At 47.0% G+C, this 21,275-nt stretch overlaps 1 protein-coding gene across 1 annotated transcript in view; it reads left to right on the top strand.

The window, feature by feature from the left end:
- LOC147747647 (ferric reductase 1-like) overlaps positions 1 to 21,275 on the top strand; it is a 400,432-nt gene that overhangs the window by 366,954 nt on the left and 12,203 nt on the right. Inside the window, exons 17-18 of the mRNA XM_086954577.1 lie at positions 19,847 to 19,984; positions 20,073 to 20,098. Coding sequence (XP_086810703.1) covers positions 19,847 to 19,984; positions 20,073 to 20,098 — 164 coding nt within the window. The remainder of the gene's footprint in view (positions 1 to 19,846; positions 19,985 to 20,072; positions 20,099 to 21,275) is intronic.

Genomic DNA, 21,275 nt, shown 5'->3' with positions numbered 1-21,275 from the left:
GAATATCTTAAATCTAGTGCTTAAAATTCAGTAGCGCTAAGAAGTTACTTTAGGTCATGGTGGACCAGGTCAAATCTGACAAGTCAAGACGACTGCTATTGAGCGTGGGTCAAATACAGAGGCCACGCAGCCCCCGCTAAAACAGTATCTCCTTGGAGGACAAGCGTCAATGTTGAGGAGAGGCGGAGAGGAGCGGTGAAGGCAGTGCATAGTCATTGATCTGAAGGATTGTAGGTGATGCGTCAGTGCCGAACTGTGCAGTCGGGTCCCTACATTGTTATCGAGCTTCAGCAATAGAGGCAGTGCATCATCATCAAGCAGCACTAGAGCTCCCACGAGGGCAAATGCATCGGTGCTGACCAGCGCAAAGTAGGGACTTAGTGAGTTTTTCAGCAGAACAGCACAGAAACCCACTTCTGAGGCTCTAGATTAGAGGAGGCACCTCAGGAAAGGGTAGGACGCACAGCGGGCAGAGTCCAGGTGGTGGATGGAGAGCTGCAGGTAGTCTTTAATGACCCTGAGACTACAAAAACAGGAGGCAAGCAGTCAAGCCTTTTGACTCACTCTAGGTTCAAATGGAGAAAGTCCAGGCCTTCTCAGCCAGGCAGGGAGCAGCATGCAGTTCAGCACAACAGAGTAGCAGTCCTTCAGCAGCACAGCAGTCATTCTTCCTTGCAGCATATCCACAGGTCCAGAAGTGTACTACAGTGGGGTGTCTGGGGCTCAGTATTTATACTTTGCGGGCCTGGTTCTGGAAGTTGGGAGAAGCTTCTAGAAGGGTCCTTTGAAGTGCACACCGGATTCTCCCTTCTCTGCCCAGACTCCAGACACACTATAGGGCGGTATGCAGCATACGGGTGCAAGTGGCGGCTCCTTCCACCCATTTAGCTCAGGAATCACACACCTCAGCTCCCTTTGTGTGTGACTGTCTAGGATGGAATGCACAAAGCCCAGCATAACCCAACCTAGACATGTATTGGAGGCAGGCAGAGGCACACAGGGTTTAGGAACAGAGAATTTTACTTAATAGGTGTATCAACTAATCCCCAATATTAACCTAGTAGAGGGGTAGGCTTCACAGTAGTGAAAAATGAGAGCATGCAAAACTCAAAAGTATGTGTCCTGCCTTTTACTTCATAGCACCCTACCCTATAGGCTGCCTAGGACATACCTTAGGGGTATCTTATATGTGATGAAAGGGGGGGGGGGTTAAAGCTTGACAAGGGGATTTAAATGCTAAATCGAAATGGCAGTTAAACTGCACATGCAAGCTGTGCAGCGGCAGGCCTGGGACATGTTTGATGAGCTACTTAAATGTGGCACAATCAGTGCTGCAGGCCCATTAGTAGCATTTCATTTACAGGCCCCGGGCACATGAAGTGGCCTTTACTAGAGACTTATAAGTAAATTAAATGTGCCAATTTTGGATACACCAGTATTTTAATGAAGCTTGAGGTATTTAACGCATACACTAATCATCGGATGCATTAAATACCTTTAACACTCATTATTCCGGCCCATTTGTAAATAGGCATTTACACACAGGTCAGAATATAATGAGCAACTCATGATTAGGTCCATAGTGCCATACTTACTAACCTTATGTGTCATGGCGCAGCAAGGCTGCAAAATTCTAGTAGAGATTTGCAAAGCCACGCAAGGGGCAATTTGCTCCGACTTGCGTGGCTTTGTAAAGAAATGGCAAGAAAAGGCAACGCAGTGGCTTGCACTACATTTTTTTCTGAGAGGTGATCCATGGGTGAAGCATGGGTGTTCCTGTGCATACATCATTGGATTTCACGCAATCCCAGATTTACAAAGGTTTGGATACCTGGGATTGCATGAAATCACTACGCCTCCCAGAGGTTGGCATAACTAGGAGAAACATTTTTTTTCTCCTTGCTGTTTCCTTTTAATATATGTGCTGCATTCTGCAGCACACTTAGAAAGAGGAAATGCTCAAGGAATTGTTTTTGTGCAGGGAGGTATTCCTTATTGCACCACAACGATTCTGCTTGTAATGCTGTTGTGCAAGGATGGTGCCTGGGTGCTTGCTTTGGTGCTAGGCTGCCTGAAGTGCAGCAGCATTATGAGAGAGCAGAAGTGCGCCATTTCCAAATAAATAACGCACATTTCTGCTTTTTTCCTTTCACGCAATGCAGCAAGGAAGTTGTCTTGCAGCACTGCATTGAGTGAAAGTTTTGTAAATCTGGCCTTAGGCTTTTATTTTTGTTATTTTGCAGTTCCCATTGCATTTTTGTATTGCAATGCTGAACTCATGTGGTGGAGCTTTTCTGTGTAGAATGTTGATTTGCGGATTATTGTATTTTTTTTGTAAATTTAATTTCACATTTTCCATCATATGTAACATACATTACAGCTTCTAATAACCATAGTACAGGTATACATACATTTTTGAACAGTGAGCTTATCTGGTTCCGAAATAGATATAAGAAGAGCGAAGCATAGCGATTACAGCAGGTGAATAAAGTCTTGGTATTACATCATTACAGTAAGAGAAAAATACTCGGGTGTAATACGACAACTTGACCCCCAAGGCATCAGGAGGACGATCCTGACAGACAACTCATAACATATTTTCCACATAACACATAGTGCACATGTCCTGAAATATGGAGTAGAAATGACTAATTGCAGGTCCATGGTATATAATTATTTGCATTAGTGAGTATGTCAGGTATCATAGGTAATGGGGTGGGGGTAGTGGACTACTGGGAAAATAAGTGATATTGCTGTCATCAACCATCATGTCCCACAGGAGGAGTCTGATCTCTCTGTGTCTTGCGTTAAGAGATAGCTCTGGAGAGGGCCCCAAATATCCTTAAGCCTAGCAGTCCGAGGGAGTGTTTCAGCATATGTTGTCAGCTGTCCCTGGCAGAAGACTAAATCCTCTAGCCACTCCTTGAATTTTGGGGCCGTCCCCTACCCCACCTACAAGCCACTCTACGTTTGGCCAACAGCAGTGATGTGGCAATGAATTTGCGATATGGCTTACGTATCTGTTCAGTGTTGCCCAGTAGCGCCAGTAAGTATCATCTACCAACTGAACGTATGAGAAGGGTTGTTACTAGACGCACAGCTGTTATACACGGCTAACACTGAAACCTCATCTTCAGAAGATGACACAACCAACAAGGGAGAAGAACCAGGTTTCCACCACAGAAACCAACATCCAACCTTCAAAACACTCTAGCAACTTCCGAATCTCCTTCAACATCCACCGAGCCTTTTTTAGAGTCAGGCCAAGATTTACGCGAAGCCCCAGGAGGGCAAAAAGAAAAAACCAAAGAACCTCCGCAAACGAGAACAGTAACGAGCAGGAAGGACAAACCCAAGGCGAAGTAACCGATAATTTGGTTATCAACATCTCTGACTTTCACTTTAGTAAAACACAAATAAGGATTTTACAAAAAGGCACCTCATTTATTCCAACGGCTCACACCAGCAGACTTGAGTTGGAAATTTCATTTTACAAACTCATGAGGAAACTCCGTTTAAGGCACTTTTTTCAAAACGTAATACAAACATCCATTGATGCTCAGCCAGATCAACTCAGGGGCCTACGTCCCAAGAGTAATTTCTTAGCACCAGTCTCACACAAGACCCTTGACACTTATGAGACTCTCGTCAGGAACGACTTATCTAAACTCAACTGCAATTCTAGACCTAAAAACAAGAACTATACCATCAAAGAGATTAACACCCTCAAATCTATTTCAAATAACGACCAGATCACCTGCGTGAAGGCAGATAAAGGTGGCGCCATCGTTATCCTCAACACATCTTACTACGAAGGCCAGGCATCCCGCCACCTCTCGGACACCAACACATATTTGAAATTACAAAACAATCTCACTACTCAGTTTAAGGAAAGACTTGACAACATACTGAGCATGGCTCTTGAAAATGAAGTTATCACTGACAAAACAACCAAATACCTCACCACCAAATATCCAAAAAGTCCCAAATTTTTTTTGGTTCCCAAAATACACAAGAATCTTCAGACACCACCTTGCAGGCCCATAGTATCTACATGTGGCAGCATTCATGATCCTGTGGGGAAATTTCTAGACAAATACTTACAGCCCATTGTCACCTCTTTACCCACGTTCATCAGAGATACTACAGATTTTCTTAATAAACTCAACCAAGTGAAAATAGAGGATCGTAGCAATCTATTACTGTGCACAGTTGATGTATCATCCCTGTACACATCTATCCCCCACTCCATGGGCATTGAAGCAATTGAATACTGTTTGCTGAGAACTGAATTGGATAATGAATTGAAACTCTTGTTAATGGAACTATTACAATTCACCCTATTTTACAGTTACTTCACATGGAAAGACAATTGGTATCAACAAATGACCGGAACCTCTATGGGCAATTCGGCAGCACCAGCCTACGCAAACATTTTTATGCATAGATTCGAAGATGATCACATTCTCAACAAGACCGAATGGACCGATCACCTGAAAATGTGTGTAAGGTTCATAGATGACATCTTTTTAATCAGGCAGGGCCCACAAAACATTCTGCAGGAAAAACTGTCTCAACTCAATACCATTGACCAGCGAATTCAATTCACTCACGAAATTCAAACAGAATCCATAACTTTCCTCGATGTCAAGATCACCAATACCACCACAGGATTTAAGACTAGTTTATTCCGAAAGAAAACCGACAGGAACAATACATTACATTATTCAAGCTTTCATCCACAACCTTTGAATAACCACTTGCCATACAGTCAACTGATCAGAGCCAAAAGGATCACATCTGACGTCAATCAATTCGAGAATGAGATTCGCACCACCATACAGAGATTCAAAACCCGAGGGTACCCAGACCAGATCCTCGAGCAGGCCAAACAACGGTGTGAGACAAAATCCAGAAATGAGTTACTGTCAAACACGACCACACCCAAAAGGGATTCAATTACTGTTGTTTCCAAATATTCTACAGCCAGTAACAAATTTAAACAGATCATCAAAAAACATTGGGAGATCCTCAGGATAGAACCAGATTTCAACAAGATTTTTGATAACGATCCTATCTTTGCTTTCACCAGAGCTAAAAATCTAGGAGAACTTTTAAAAACTTCTAACCGTACTATCACTGAATTCAAAGGAACAATTCCATGCAGAAATTGCAATCACTGCAACAGTGTAATTCAGGGAACCACCATTACCACCCTATGAAGGGCAACAAAATCAAGATTAGAGCCACAGCGACCTGTGATACCGCCAATGCCATTTACATGCTGAAATGCCCATGCGGCACAATTTATGTTGGACAGACGGAGAGGAAATTAAAAATACGCCTTAATGAACATAAGTCCAACATCAGAACCAAACAAACCAAATCATCTGACGCACAGCACTTCTTAGAAGCAGGTCACGGTATCAGCCAAATACAATATTGCGTGTTGGAAACAGTCTCCAAACAAGAAGGCAAAGACAACCACACTGAACTGCTTAGAAGGGACAATTATTGGATTTCCAATTTGTCCAGCATGAAACTACATGGTCTTAATGATCGTGTGGAATACTTATGTTATCTGTAATACGCTGTCTTTTCAGCCATCCACTCCTAGAATGCGCTTAGTGACTAGCTCAGTCACATTATGTTCACACCTTATTGTGCTAGTAATGATGAGATTTTTCTTTGACATTTTCCTTATATTAGTTTATTTACTTCAAAACAATTTTACCATGTGATTAGCTGTTTCACTTTATGGTTACACCACATTGTGTTAGCATTGGTTATGACATTAAGACTCTAATGATATTCTGTTAGTTTAGTTTAATGTAATATACCCCGTGGCCACTCTTGCCAATGCTTCCGATTTGGTATATTCTTATAGATTTACTGCGACGCACGATACCATGTTTACATTTCTCTTACATTTCTCTTGTTGAGCGTTTCTTTTTTCCACACTGACCGAGATTGGGCAGTCTTTTTTTAGTGTCACTTAATAGATACCCTGCACCTTTAAAAACATGTTCCACGTTGCTCCGTAACCTCTTGTTTTTAAACACATCCGGGGTTGAGTCACGCCCTAACCCGGTCGAGAACCATAGCACCCTTGGTTAAAACCTTCCCTGCACGTTACGGTAAGCCGCGTACCATTTAGAGTAACCTTTACTTTCTCGCGCTTTGTAAGCAGCATGTATTTGTAATCTATTATGTTTGTACCCTCACCGGAGCACCTTGCATGTATTGCATTTTGAATAACCGCATTCATATTCCACTGCGGGTTTCGCCGCATATCACTCCTCTCTCTCGTTAAACAATCAGCACGTGTTCAAAATCTTATCTGTTTACAATTTCACTGGAGCACCTTATACTTTGCTTTACCGCACGTTAGTCAATCGCGGGTTTTTCACTCCACATAGTTACTTTTGAAAGCGTAACACACACCATTTCATAATGAAACACGCGGTCACACCTCCCAACCACCGTTCATTTGCATGATTTCTATATCACACAGTTTCACACTTTAACAATTTATTTAACTCATTCAATACCTTGAGAAAATCTATATTTTTCTTTGTTGACAGAACATGTCCCCAGAAGAAGGCATGATCTATATGCCGAAATGCATTGGGATAGTTTGAGTGCATTTACGAACTGAGATGTTATCACTGAATGTATACTTGTGAATACAACGAGATGCATTAAGAACACAAGATGAAAAATTCGAGCATCATTAAGAGTTGAACTTGTTTATTTATTCTACATGAACTGCAAGAAAACTTTATATAAGGACACTTGAGGAGCCCGGAGGACATTTCTCAAGTTTGAGAGTGCTACCCCCCCTCATCTACCAACTGGACATTTGTCATTTTCTCAAGAGCGTCAAAGACTAGTACCCAATGTTCCTGTATTTTGGGGCATTCCCACACTAGATGTAGGAACCCTGCTCCCGGTCGTTTACATCTCTCACAGCAGTCATTGTTTGCAAGGTTGAATCTAAACTTTTTGACGGGCGTGTAGTAAAGGCGTTGTAGGAATTTATAGTGTATTACACGTAATGTACAACTAGCAGAAATTTGCGAGGTTTGGAGACAGCAGTATTCCTATTGTTCATCAGTTATCTTCCTTCCCAGTTCCATGCTCCAATGTGTGCGGCTATACCAGGGGATCCTGTATGTTGTGCGCGTATACCATGATAAAGTCAGGATACCAAGTGTTTGCCATCAGTGGATCCTAGCATCTGATGCAGAGGGGCAAAGCATGTGGGTTTCTGCGGGAATCCCGGGAAAACAGAGCGAATTCCCTGCCGCAGACAGACAAAAGAAGGTGTTGAGGGGCGAGGGTTGAATCTCCTGGAACAGCTGATCTGAGGGGGCAGAATAGGCCATTGCGAAAGATCACCCCACGTAGTAATCTTGGTTCGTGCGCACAATTGATGAGAGCCACGCTCCCGCAGTAGGGGCATGCAGGGATGATAGGAGATGGGAAGTCGCGAGGAATACAGCGGGGGGAGCCAAGAAGGTCTGTAATGCAATGCCATGCATCCACAGTACTTGTGACAGTGGTATGTGGTGTATCGGGGGTGCGCCGAGGAGCATGTATTATTTCATCCAGTGGGATGGGATCAGCCAGCCAGTGCTCCGCAGCCACCTGTGGCATGTAGCAGGGGGTGAATCCAGTAGTAAGCGTAAAATGCCTGTGCACAAAGAAAATAAAGTTAAAAATCCAGAATGTCAAAACCACCCTGTGCATAAGGCCACATGAGTGTGGACCATTTGAGCCGTGGTTGCTTGCCGCCCCAGAGTAGCCTTAGTAGTTCGGAACAAAGAGTTTAAAAAAAATATCGACCAGGATGATAGCGTATGTTCATAAAAAGGTATAGAAAGTGCAGGGAGGCACGGCCAGAAAACGAGAGAGGTAGGGCGATCCAGCGAGTGATGTTGCTAGTAAGGCGATGTATAGCTGTACCATAGTTTAGACGGAGCAATTCTTCCCTGTCCCTAGAGAGTTGTATCCCAAGATAGCGAAGGTCAGTATCACACCATTCCAGTGTGTAGTCCAGAGCAAATCTAGTGACTGCAGAAGTCAGAGAAAACACTTGTGATTTACCCCAGTTAATATGCACCCCGTATAACCTACCAAATACAATGAATTCTCACAGCAGAGGATTAATGTTCTGTTGGGGGTACGTCACATACAGGGTAATGTCATATGCATAGAGAGACAGCTGAATTTGACGTAGATGGCAATGGAATGCCTTATCTTGATGGTGCTGATGCAACCTGGATGCCAATGGCTCTACCGCGATGGCAAATAAGAGGGGGGACAGCGGGCATCCCTGCCGAGTACCCCGTGATATGGGGAATGCAGCCGATAGATGACCATTAATTAGTACCTTAGCGGTGGGTTTATGATACAATAAGCGTATCCAAGAAATGAACAAAGAAGGGAAGCCCATCTGCTGCAGCAACCCGAAGATGTAATCCCATTCCACCTAGTCGAATGCTTTAGTAGCATCGAGGAATACCGACGCTAATGGGAATTCGGGAGCGACAGTCTGAAGCAAGGAGAAGAGGGTGCGGGGATTATGAGTAGTGGCACACCCGGGGACAAATCCCGACTGGTCTGGGAGGCCAAGTTTGTCCACCAGCAGTGTTAGCCGGTTAGCAATAAGCTCGGCCAATGTTTTAGCGTCGCAATTTATGAGCGATAAGGGTCTATGAGTCACAGAAATCCTGGGACTAGCCGGGCTTCAACAGAGAGGTAATAAGCGCCTCTCTCATCGTTGGTGGGAGTATGCCGACTTCCAAGGACTCCTCCTAGAGTTCTTTAAGAACAGGAGCCATGATATATATATAATTTTTGTAAAATTCTACAGGGATGCCGTCGAGGCCAGATGTTTTACCAGATTTCATCTGCATTATCGCCTCCCAAACTTCATCTATTTTGAAAGGAGCGCAGAGGAACTCTGTGTGTGTCACTTAACCAACCCAGTGTCACATCTCCCATGAAGCTGTCTAGTTCTAATACCCCACTGCGCTGTGTAGTATAAAGTGTAGTGTAATGGGAGGTAAATGCATTTAGTATATCTTCAGTATCGCGATGCCGCACTTCCCAGGGTCCTGAATTTCCAATATATAGTTTGAGAACCGTGGACGCCTGATCGCCTCAGCCAAAGCCCATCCTGGCCTTTCACTTTCACCATACCTGCGAGCCTCTCAATATCGCCCCCGGAATTTCGACTCTTGTTGCATTTTCCTCATAATTCGTTAATTTCATTCAGAATTCTTTCTGCACTTGCCCCGTTTCCCCTGCTTCCATCCGAGTCTCCAAAGCCTTCAGGTCTTTTTCCAGAGACTTTAATGTTATCTGGATGTCCCAAAGGACCCCAAAACCTTTAGAAATACAGAACCCTCTGATTGTAACCTTAAAGGCCTCCCATGTTATTTCCGCACTGTCCACTGATCCTCTGTTTCTCTGGAAGAAATCCTGAATCTCCTCCCCCAGCTTGTGATTGAAAACTGTATCTAGTAACGCTGTGGGTTGTAGACTACAGCTAGGCCTGGGTTTGTCATACCCTGGTGGGAGAAGCACCAGTGTCACCGGGCAGTTATCAGAAAGTGTTCTGCCGGGGTGTGTGACAGCTCGGATGGTCAACCCCAGTACCCTCGTGGTCAGGAAGTAGTCTTTTCTGGCCCAGGTTGCAGCATAAGTCGTGAAATGTGTGCCTTTCTAGGCTTGTGGGTGAGTGTGGCACTGGGTATCGATCAGCCCTTCTTCGGTCAATATCCCCTGGAGGACCTCCTGAGTTTGGTTATAGTGGTGGTGTGCAGTGTTAGACCTGTCTTGGGCCAGGTTTAGGGCCACAATAAAGTCACCACCCTAGATTATGTGGGTGAAGCCTAAGTTCACAATTTTACCCCAGAGGTTGGTAAAATATTCAGGAGTATCTGTATTAGGGCCATAACAGCATGCTAATGTGACCGATTCTAAACCTAGTCGGCCCCAGGCAATGACATACCTTCCCTGTGGATCTGTTATCGAACCTGCTAGGGCAAAAGGTGTCTGTTTTTTTATTAGTATCGCTGTGCCTCGGGCGTAGGAGGAATACGAAGAAAAAAGACGGCATTCTGCCCATTTACTAGCAAACGTATTAGGGAGCTTGGGGTTGACGTGGGTCTCCTGGAGCATGGCAATGTTTATCTGGTGACGGTCAACGTAGGCCAATACTTGCTGCCCTTTCCGCGGATTCCCCAGCCCTCTGATATTCCAAGACATGAGTCTCAAATGAAATGTATCTATCGTATCACCCGTGTTTCCCTTTGATGTTAGTCCTGCCATAGTGTGGGTCTGTACTCAGTAGTGCTTGAACATAAAGAAAGGCCCCTGATACTAATGGATAGCTGTAAATTGTGCATACCTAAACATTAATTAAACCATATCCCTCCCACCCCCTCTGAGCTATTTGGGCCTGTCGCAGCTTTTGTTTCACTGGTAGAAATTTGCGTCTTTCTTCTTGCACTGCAGCAGTAAAATCAGGATACATGGTGAAGGGTTTTAACTGCAGTTGTTTCTTCTCTCTCACAATCCGGAGGGTGATATCTCTGTCCCTATTATTCAGGAGGAGAGCAATAATGGGTCTGGGCGTGCTTCCAGGAGGTGGTTTCGGTCCGAGGGAGCGCTGTGTCCGCTCAACTATGAAGTGAGGGGAGAGAAGTTCCGCCCAACCACTTCTAGTAATAGCCTCTCATTTTGCCCGTGTGTGTGCTCTCAGGAATGCCCAGTACATGGATGTTATATCTACGGCTCCCCGCTTCGATGTCCTCATTCTTGGCAGCGAGGATTTTCAGCAATTTATCCATTTGTGATACTGAGCTCTGGATGCGGGTCCTCTTCTCAGCATCTGATATGCGTTGTTCTGTCTCCTTTATACGTGCCTCATGGCCCTCAATCTTACGGGCAACCACTTCCATGCATATGATCAGGGTGTCTATCTTGCCAGCTATACCTGCAAAGCCCTGCCGGACTTTTAGTAATAGCGCTTTCATATCTTCACTCTGTGAGGGTTGTGTATCAGGCTGTGGCACACCAGCCCCCTCCTCTACGTCCGCTGTCTGCTGGCGGGTGTTTTTCTTAGCATCAAAGGTGATGCATGGTTGACACTCGTCTGGTTTCCCCAATCTAGTACTAGGAACCATTGGACGAGATGGGAACTGTGATGGGGGTGTCAGTGCAGTGGGATTACCGGAGTGGTTTCGAAGTGAGGGCTGTCTGTGTGCTGCTTGTCTTAAATTAGGCTCTGGGTCGTGTCAGGGCAGTTGGTTCAACCCGGTAGCTATCGGTCAACGCCCTGGGAGAGCATGTGTTGCTGCCTGGTAGCAGGCTGGCGCGCCTGGCTCTCCTGCTTGATTCGTGCACCTCCTTGTACCTGTAATGCCCATGAACTTGGGAGGTAGACTTCCCGCCTCTAGCAATTCTATGTCTCTGCAGTTATCTCCCACGCCCCTCCTCAGTAATTAATGGGCAAAAGCCTTGAATGTCTGACAGGGTGACTCTGGTTCCACCTTGTCGTTAGATGCTAATGTTTATCTGGCCATTACTGTAGTTTTAGAAGGGGAGTATCACTCGTACCACACCGCCAAAACAGAGCCCTCCGATGTAAGGCAAGATGGCAGTGCCACTTATGACCGATCCTCCACCCGCGGTGCTCAGTCAGTGAAACTTCCCCACACACAAGTGCCCGATTATTGTCCGTGCAGAGTTAAGTCCGCTTTCATAATTTGCCCGTGTATACGGGGTGCGCAATGGGAACGCCGGGAGACTAACTACGCTGTGCTGCCAATTCTCCGCCTCTTGTGCCCACACACCACATGAGATCCCCGGCCCCGCGTGAGCAGCCAGTCCCAGTGGCAGCTCTAGTGCAATCTGGATGACAGAGCGGGCCGCCGCTTCAGCATATCTCAATACCAAAAGGGATATCTCGGCAGATCCGTGCCAAACCTGCGACTCTGGCTCCCCATTGCCCAGGCTGTTCGGATCCTGCATGTTTTAGGCGATCTGCGTTGTTTTGGGCAGGATAAGGGACAGGATGACTGTGCCAGGCTGCGGAAGTCTCACATAATGGCAGTCATTCTGCTCGTGCGCCACCTAGCGTCCCCCTGATTTGCTGATAAATGTTTGCTGTAATAGTTAAGGTATCTTTCCTTAGTAGATCGCCTCATCATTTCCCTTTCTTCAGCGCATTTTCATTAAATTGTACCCAATTACTACATTTTTAGGGATAGATTGCATCAGCTCTTGTGCCATTTAGTGGTGAATATATTATATGATGCACATTCAGTAAGCAACTTAGGATCATTCAGTCTCATTCATCCACTGGCTTCTCTGGCATAGGAGTATACAGACATTGGATTGAAGCATTATCAGTCAGATCAGGAGTACTATAGTCTAACATTTTTTCTACTGGCTGCTAGGGTAGTATCCTTTTATCTCTCAGGAAACCATGGGGGTTATTTTACATCTGACAAGTAAACAGTCACCATACATTTATTCTTTTATTTAATGTCTTTATTTTACATCGGAACTGTCACTTTATCACTGGGTTGCCCCAAACTGTTTCCTTCCTCCTCCTCCTCTTTTTTTCTAAATTCTCTATGTTGGCTTTAGGACTCTGAGAACTTTACCACTGCTAGCCAGTGTTCAAGTGCATGGGTGTCTCCCCTAAAACATGGGGACATTGTTATGTACCTGATTGGCACATTTAGTTTTTCCTGTAAGTCCCTTGTACAGTGGTATACCATATACCCAGGGCCTGTAATCTGAATGCTACTAGTGGGTCTGCATCACTTATTGTGCTACCCACACAAGTAGCCCTTCACACTTGTCTCAGGCCTGCCATTGCAAGGCCTGTGTGTGCATTTTAATGCCACTTTGACTTGGCCTTTAAAACCACTTGCCAAGCCTTTAGCTCCCCTTTTATTTCACAAGTCAACCCTAAGGTAGGCCTGAATTGACCCAACAGGCTGAGGGCTGTGTAGCTAAAAGGCAGGACATGCACTTTTATGTTTTATATGTTCCTGTCAGTGACAAACAGCTACACTCATGTTTCACTGCTGTGAGGCCTATTCCTTCTAGGCTAGCTTTGGGGATTCCTTAAAATACCTTTTAAGTTGTAATTCCTGATTGGAAATGGGAAGCTACCTCATGGAGCAACACCACTGACTCATTGTCAGTGAAATTGCTCTCCCACCCTCGCAGCTCCACCATTAAGTGAGGTGCCCCTGCCCCTGCACTCTTGAGTGTTAGTGATCGAGACCCTCCTCCACCCGCAGGTTTCCCTGCGCCTCATCCCTGGTGGTCCAGTGGACCACTGTCTCATTTCTCTCACTCTGCTCCTTCACTCCTTTATCTACCCGTTCTATCTTTCACCCTTCTGCACCTTTCTGCATCTCTGCTCTTTTGTGCCTTATTTCTGCCCATTTTCCCTTTCTCTCCCTCTGCTCCTTCACTCGTTTTCACTCGTTTTTCTACCCTTTCTATCTTTCACCTTTCTGCACCTCTGCTCTTTTGTGCCTTATTTCTGCCCATTTTCCCTTTCTCTCCCTCTGCTCCTTCACTCGTTTTCACTCGTTTTTCTACCCTTTCCATCTTTCACCTTTCTGCCCTTTTCTGCATCTCTGCTCTTTTGTGCCTTATTTCTGCTCATTTTCCCTTTTTTCTTTATCCCTTCTTTCCTCCCTTTACCTTTCCCTGCCGCTGCTGCCCCCGCGCCCCCCCCCCCCCAGCGCGACCGTCCCAATCCAGCTCCTCTCCCCGCTCCCACCTCCCAGCTGTCCAGCCCTCGCCGACCCCTACTTAATGGCTGCCACTGCCGGGCCTGCCGCTTGTGCAACGAAGACACGTCAAAGGCAAGCACGTCTGCGCCCGTCCGCGACCCGTCGGCGACCAGCACCAGGAACCCTGGACCTCCGCCCCACCAACGCTACGACCCAGCAGCACTCCACGCACTCAACCCAGGCTGCAACAACAACTGCAAGCTAGCATCACCAGCCGACACCCATGGACCCTTCAGCTGTCACCGCTGCCGGCACACCTGCAGCACCGCCAAGAACACGGATCCAGCACAACCCGCCCACAAGAACACAACGGAACCGAAGACCCTGCAATGCATCCTTCTCAACGTCCGATCCCTCCACAAACACGCCACAGAAAACTGGGACCTTCTCGACAGCACCACCCCGGACGTAGCATTCTTCACCGAAACCTGGACCAATGCCACCTCGGGACTGGACATCGCCATCGCCATCCCCCAAGGATACAAGATCTACAGGAAGGACCTCCCCACCCACCCAGGAGGAGGAATCGCCCTCGTCCACAAATCCAGCCTCCGCCTAAGCACACTCCCTGACTAGTCCACAGAACTGATGGAACACCTTCACTTCAAGATACTGGCCAGCCCCACTACCGACCCCCTGGACCCCGTGGACCCTTTGCCAACTCCATCACGGACATTATCTCCCCGCAGGCCATCGCATCCACCAACTACATCCTGCTGGGAGACCTCAACTTCCACTTTGACAATCAACTGGACCCCAACACCACATGCCTCCTGGACAACCTCCACAACATTGGACTCTGCCAGATCGTGACCGAGACCACCCACTCAGCAGAACACACCCTCGACCCCCTCTTCACTACAGGAAACTCCATCACCTTCAGCCACACCACCGAACTCCCATGGACCGACCATCGTTGCGTCCACTTCACCTTCAGAACACCCACAGACACCAGCACCTACTTCCACAAAGAAACTGGACCAAAATCAGCGACAACCAGCTCATCTCCTCACTCAACAACTCCACCCCAACCATCGCGGAAAACGACGACCCCAACACCGCAGCCCGAACTCTGCATAGATGGATCTCAGACAGCACCAACACCATAGCCCCCCTCAAGAAAAACAACAATACCCGTGCCAAGAAAGCCAGATGGTTTACCACCGAACTTCGAGAGTCCAGGCGCACATGCCGCCGCCTCGAAAAGGCCTGGAGAAACACCAAATCCACAGAAGCCCACAACAACTTCAGAGCCGCCACCAACGCTCACCATCAACTCAAAAAAGCGATTGAAGACAGAATCTCCACCCACGCACACAACAGCAAGGAACTCTTCAGCATCATTAAGGAGTTCGCCCAACCCACCAGCGAGTCTACCGACATCCCTCCCTCACAAGACCTCTGCGACAAACTCAGCACCTTTTTCCACCACAAAATCAAGAGCATCTACGACAACTTCGTCGAAGACAACCAACACACTGAACCCTCACCAACCACCCCCGACAGCCGGAAACCAGCGATTGATGACTGGACAGCCCTCACCACCAAAGAAACACTGAAGACAATGAAGTCAATCCACTCAGGGGCCCCCACGGCCCCCTGCCCCCACCACATCTTCAAAAGAGCCGCTGACACCATCGCACCCATGCTCTGCCACCCCATCGACCGCTCCCTGGCGACCGCCTCATTCCTCGGCGACTGGAAACACGCCGAGGTCAACCCCCTCCTGAAGAAACCCTCAGCGGACCCCACCGACCTAAAAAACTATAGACCCATCTCCCTGCTCCCTTTCCCAGCGAAAGTCATCGAGAAAGCCATCAACAGCCAACTCGCCACATTCATTGAAGAACACAACATCCTAGACTCCTCCCAATCCGGCTTCAGAAAAAACCACAGTACGGAAACAGCCCTCCTTGCCGCAACAGACAACATCCGCACCCTACTGGACAAAGGAGAAACAGTAGCCCTCATCCTCCTAGACCTATCAGCGGCGTTCGACAGTCTCCCACCACACCCTAATACGCAGACTCTACGACGCAGGAATCCAGGACAAGGCCCTCGACTGGATATGCTCCTTCCTCTCCGGCAGGACGCAACGGGTCAGACTCCCCCCTTTCCTCTCAGACCCCACACCTACCACCTGCGGAGTCCCCCAGGGCCCCTCCCTCAGCCCGACGCTCTTCAACGTCTACATGGCTCCACTTGCCCCCATCATCAGAACCTACGGACTCAACATCGTGTCATACGCAGACGACAGCCAGCTCATCCTCTCCCTATCCAACGAGCCCAACAACGCCAGACGCAACTTTCGAGATGGCATGGAAGCCGTCGCCAAATGGATGAAAAACAGCTGCCTACAACTAAACACCAACAAAACAGAAGTACTCATCATGGGCCCAAACCCCGACGCCTGGAGCGACACCTGGTGGCCCACCGCCGTCAGAAACCCGCCAACCCCCACAGACCACGCACGCAACTTGGGAATCATCCTGGACTCCGAGCTCAAAATGGACCGCCAGATCAACTCTGTCTCATTTTCCTACTTCCTCACCCTCCGCCTCCTTCGTAAGACCTTCAAATGGATCCCCCTCGAACACCGAAAGACAGTCACTCCCGCCCTGGTCACCAGCAGACTCGACTACGGCAACGCACTCTACGCCCGAATAAACAAAAACCTCATCTGCAAGCTACAGAACATCCAGAATGCTGCTGCAAGACTGGTCCTCAACCTATCAAAACACAGCCACATCTCCCAGCACCTGCGCACACTCCACTGGCTCCCCGTCGAGGCAAGAATCACCTTTAAGATGCTCACCCACGCACACAAGGCCCTCCACGGCACCGGACCAGCATACCTGAACAGCCGGCTCAAATTCCACGCACCCCAAAGGACCCTACGATCAGCCCAGCTCTCCTACGCCGAGGTCCCCCGCACCAGAAAGACCAGATTGGGAGGCCGCTCCTTCTCCTTCCTCGCGGCCAAAGCATGGAACGCCCTTCCGCTCCACCTCAGACAGACAACAACGCTCCCCATCTTCTCAAGAAACCTCAAAACCTGGCTCTTCAACAGACCCCCTCCTTGATGGAATGAAACCTGCACCCCCCCCCCCCCCCACCCCTAGCGCCTTGAGACCCTTACGGGTGAGTAGTTGCGCTTTAACAAACTCCTGATTGATTGATTGATTGATGTTTAATATCTTTGGAATGGTTGTGATATATTCTCTTTAGTGGAAAAGTTGCATTTCACATTACCACTTTAGAAATGCCATTTTTAGAAAGTAGACATTTCTCTGCTCTTAACTTTGCTCTGTGTGCCTGCAGCCTGACTCCAATACACATCTGGGCTGGGTGACAGCTACATTTTGTGTATTCCCTCTACAGAGCCACAAACACAGGAAGGGCTGGGTGTCAGAGGGCTCATCTGCAGTCTTCTGATAGCCTTCCTGGGCAGGAAGGGGGAGATGGGGCTCACACTCCCATCTGAATAGGCTGTGTCCCGTCCTCACCGACAGAGGGTGAGCACTTCATTGGAACTCACCAAGCCTAGGAGGCAAGATGGCGGTCGCCAGAGACCGCTGTGCACAAAGAGCCAAGAGAGCCAGAGAAAACCAACCTAAGATGCTGTATTAGAAGATACCTGAATGAGAAATAAACGCGGAGAACTGTGAGGAAGACTTAAAACCGGCTAGGAGATATTTGCATCTGCTTGGAACCATTTTTGGGCTGTCTGCACTACGATACTTGGGCCGAACAATCTCCAAGGGCGATGGAAACCAGCTGAGGAAATCTTACCTATTGGGTTGGATCGGGGGCGAAGCGGAGCATGCCTGGTGCGCTGGAGCTGCAGAACCTGTTGTGATGGGTCCCAAAACGGCTGCGACGGCTGCCAAGGCTAGAGCGGCCAGGCTGGCGCTAAGGAGGATGTCGGAATCGGGAGATGCCGGAGTGGAGAAGGCTGCAGCTCCGGTAGCACTGGGGTCGCCCACACAGACTCCAAAACATGGAAGAGGCAGGGCTGTGCAGAAGGGCGGTCCGGCCTGCCCCACTGTGGCTGATCTCCTGCGAGGGTCAGCCGGGAAAACAGTTCCGGACCAGGAAGGGAAGAGTAATGTTGGTCCCAAAGTGAGCGCGAATGCCGCGGTTGCCGGTGAGGTCCCGAGAGTGATCCAGGCTACACCAGCGGCACAGAGCGATGCAGCGGATTCTCCTAACCTGGAGTTATGCGTTCAGGACGGGGATCTGCTGATAACAAAGGTATGCCCGGATCTCCCCCCCGTATGTGACTTTAACTTTGATAGGCGCTGGGGGATAGAGAGCTTGATGAGACTCGATGAAAGGGTTGTAAAGGATCCTTGTGCACTTCAGACTTAGCCTATGATGTATTCCGCTACATCAAAGGCCCTTTTGAGTAAATGTACCAGGGCTCTGACGGTAAACGTCGTTTACAACGCGGTGTTTACACCGCACAACGTTTACCACACTGCCATTACAACGCAAGTCGTTACTACGACTTGCGCTGTTGGTTAAGGAATATTGTAATTTTATATTCCAACACCTTCCCTACTGTTACGTGGACTGGTGTTGGAGTGTAAAATTATAATATTCCTCAATCCGCGCCCTCCAACGCAAGTCGTTGTAACGACTTGCATTGTAATAACCGCGTTGTAAAGTACTGCGATCTAAAAGATTGCGTTGTACTGACATACATCCGCTCTGACTCTACCAAATGAGTACACTACTAGACCTGGGAAAAACTCTGCTGGAGTAAAGACTGCTGTGCTGAAAGGCTTGCCACCTTGCTGTGACTGACTGTTCTGAGGAACTGCTTCTCTGCTTTGCTGTGCTGCCCTACTGCTTGCTGATCTCTGCCCTGCTGAGGACAAGGACTGCACCCATCTCTCTTGAACCCAGAGTAACTCCAAGGGCTTGCTGGCTTGCCGCTTGTTTTTCTGAAGTCTCAGGGACACAAAAGACTTCTTGCAATCCTGCTGATGCTGCTGGACGCTGTCATCTGTGAGTCCCACCCTTGTCTGAGATGCTTCTTCCAGTCCCGGGCTCAGAAGCGAGTTCTGCGGCTGATTTCTGCTAAAGCCAACGCATTGCTTCGACTGCTTCAGAATTTCCAATGTGTTGGCCACCGACACAGAGGTTGCTTGACAATGAAGAATCTAATGATTAAGCTTTGCAATGACTGCAACAGCACTCACGACGATGCAGAACCCTCTCTGTGTGGCTCAACGATGATGCAGTGGACTCTTGGCATCGACGAAAACTCAATCCATGGCATTTCTTCAGCAGTAGATGTCTGGGTCCTATAACCAGCCTGCCCTCCATTCCAGTCAGTTTGAACTTTGGCTTTGCACTGGTCCTTCACGACTTCAAGCAACCTTTTGACTGACAATGACGTCTAAGCACTGTTTTCACATTTATTCTTTAAAAATTCATATATCGACTTCTACTTATTGGAGTTTTGTCATTGTGATCTTGTTTAATCAGATCTATATCACCTATTGTTATAAACTGGTGTGGTGTCTTTCTGTGGTGTTTTCATTGAGTTACTGTAATTTAAGTGTTACACAAATACTTGACACATTACCTATTAAATTAACCCTTACTATTCTATGCCAATCTACCAGAGGGTGAACACCAGTTAATTTAGGGTGTTTATTTGACTTACCCTGACTAGTGTTGGTTCGTACTTGGATGTGGTGCAAACCTCTGCCAACTAGACACCCCATTTATAACAACCCCCAATGCAATCCTTTTTTTCCACTGCCTGCATAATTTTCTATTACTTTTGTTAGTGCTGAAGAGTGATGGACACGCCTATTCATTTTGCAAATGCTTGTTCATATTCAAAATGCAGAATGTGCTTTGTTGAGTTGTACAAACATACTTTTTTAACCATGACATTTCACCAATAGCCTAAACATATTTTTTAGGAAGAAAACTAATATGTGCATCGCCTTGTCAGTGACGTGTCTTCATTACTGTGTATTTTCTTCCTTTAGTGGCTGCTATATTTCTAGGACTGCAGATCATGGATAAGTCTTCGACAAAATGGATGGACAAAGTTATGGGAGGATTTCTGGGATGGGAAGCTCTGATATATATTGTTTTTGAAATTCATGCCCGTGTGAAAACTAAAGGTGAGCAAAAGTACTTAAAACACCTGCTTTGCTACATACACAAATTATATTATGTTATCTAAATACCGATAATATATTTATTTTTCAGATTTCTCAGAAGAGCCAACCAAAGGGGTACGTGTCTTTCTTTTAGCACATTTCTTAGTGTAATTTATGCCACAAGTTGTTTTTTTCTACATTTCTGATGCAGGTCATTTAGCCAGGCGCAGTGCTTATTTTGAGCCAGTGGTTGAAGGTGGGGGCCACCGGCACACATTTCTGGGAGCTATTACTTACTTTTCCTCAATATATTTTCATCCAAAGGAAGAGAGAGAAAAAATACAAAAAGGGTAAAGAAAGAGGAAGGGAAAGGCGTGAAAAACAGCGACAAAGGGAAAAAGCAGAGATGAATAGAATGTGCAGAAGTGATATAAAGGGCCACGGGGTGTCTGATGATGGAGTAAAGAGGCATGAGGTGGAATCACGATAACGCAACCTTGGTATAATCACAACGACCTTCAGTAGCGCAGGCTTCTGAACAAAACTTTGGGCCCCACAATTATTCTTTTCCGAAGTATATTTATTTTATTTATTTATTTGATGACATTTATAGAGCGCGTACAATTACCCGTGGGCGTCTCGGCGCTAATATGCGATAATGTCTCTCCCTGATCAGTTGACTCAGAAGCTTGATTTACTGATTAAATAACCATGTTTTCAGTTTTTTCCTAAACTGAAGGAGTGAGGGGCTTGTTTTTATGTGGTTTGGTAGGGTATTCCAGATTTTAGGGGCCGCAATTGAAAAGCGGCGGTCACCCCAAGAAACTGTTCTGCTGCGTTGAACCACTAGTTGGTTAAGTGAGGTGGATCGGAGTGTTCTGGGCGGATTATAGGGAATTAGTTGCTCTTTAAGGAAACGCGGTCCTTGGTCCTGCAGTGTTTTATAGACTGTGCACAATGATTTTAATTTTACCTTGTTTTGGATGGTTAACCAGTGGTAGCTTTTCAAAGTGTCCGAGATGGGTGCAAATTTAGGTTTTTTGGACAGCACGCGAGCCGCTGCGTTCTGCACGGTCTGTAGTTTTTTGGTGACTGTTTTGTGCATTAAGCAAAAGACCGTTACAGTAGTCTAAAGATGTCAGGACCAGGGAGGTGACTAACGTCTTGGCTGCCGAGTCTGGTAGATAAGGTATAATTTTCCTTATCATTCTGAGCTTAAAATGGGCGTTGGCTGCCACCTTATTTGCGTGAGCCATGAAGTTAAGCTGGTCATCGAATGTTACTCCTAGGTTTCTGACCTTAACGGTGGGGC

This window comes from Lissotriton vulgaris, chromosome 1_1, assembly GCF_964263255.1.
Source record: "Lissotriton vulgaris chromosome 1_1, aLisVul1.2, whole genome shotgun sequence".
NCBI lineage: Eukaryota > Metazoa > Chordata > Amphibia > Caudata > Salamandridae > Lissotriton > Lissotriton vulgaris.
The sequence above is the reverse complement of the archived record's forward strand: the minus strand, read 5'-3'. Positions and strand labels throughout refer to the sequence as shown.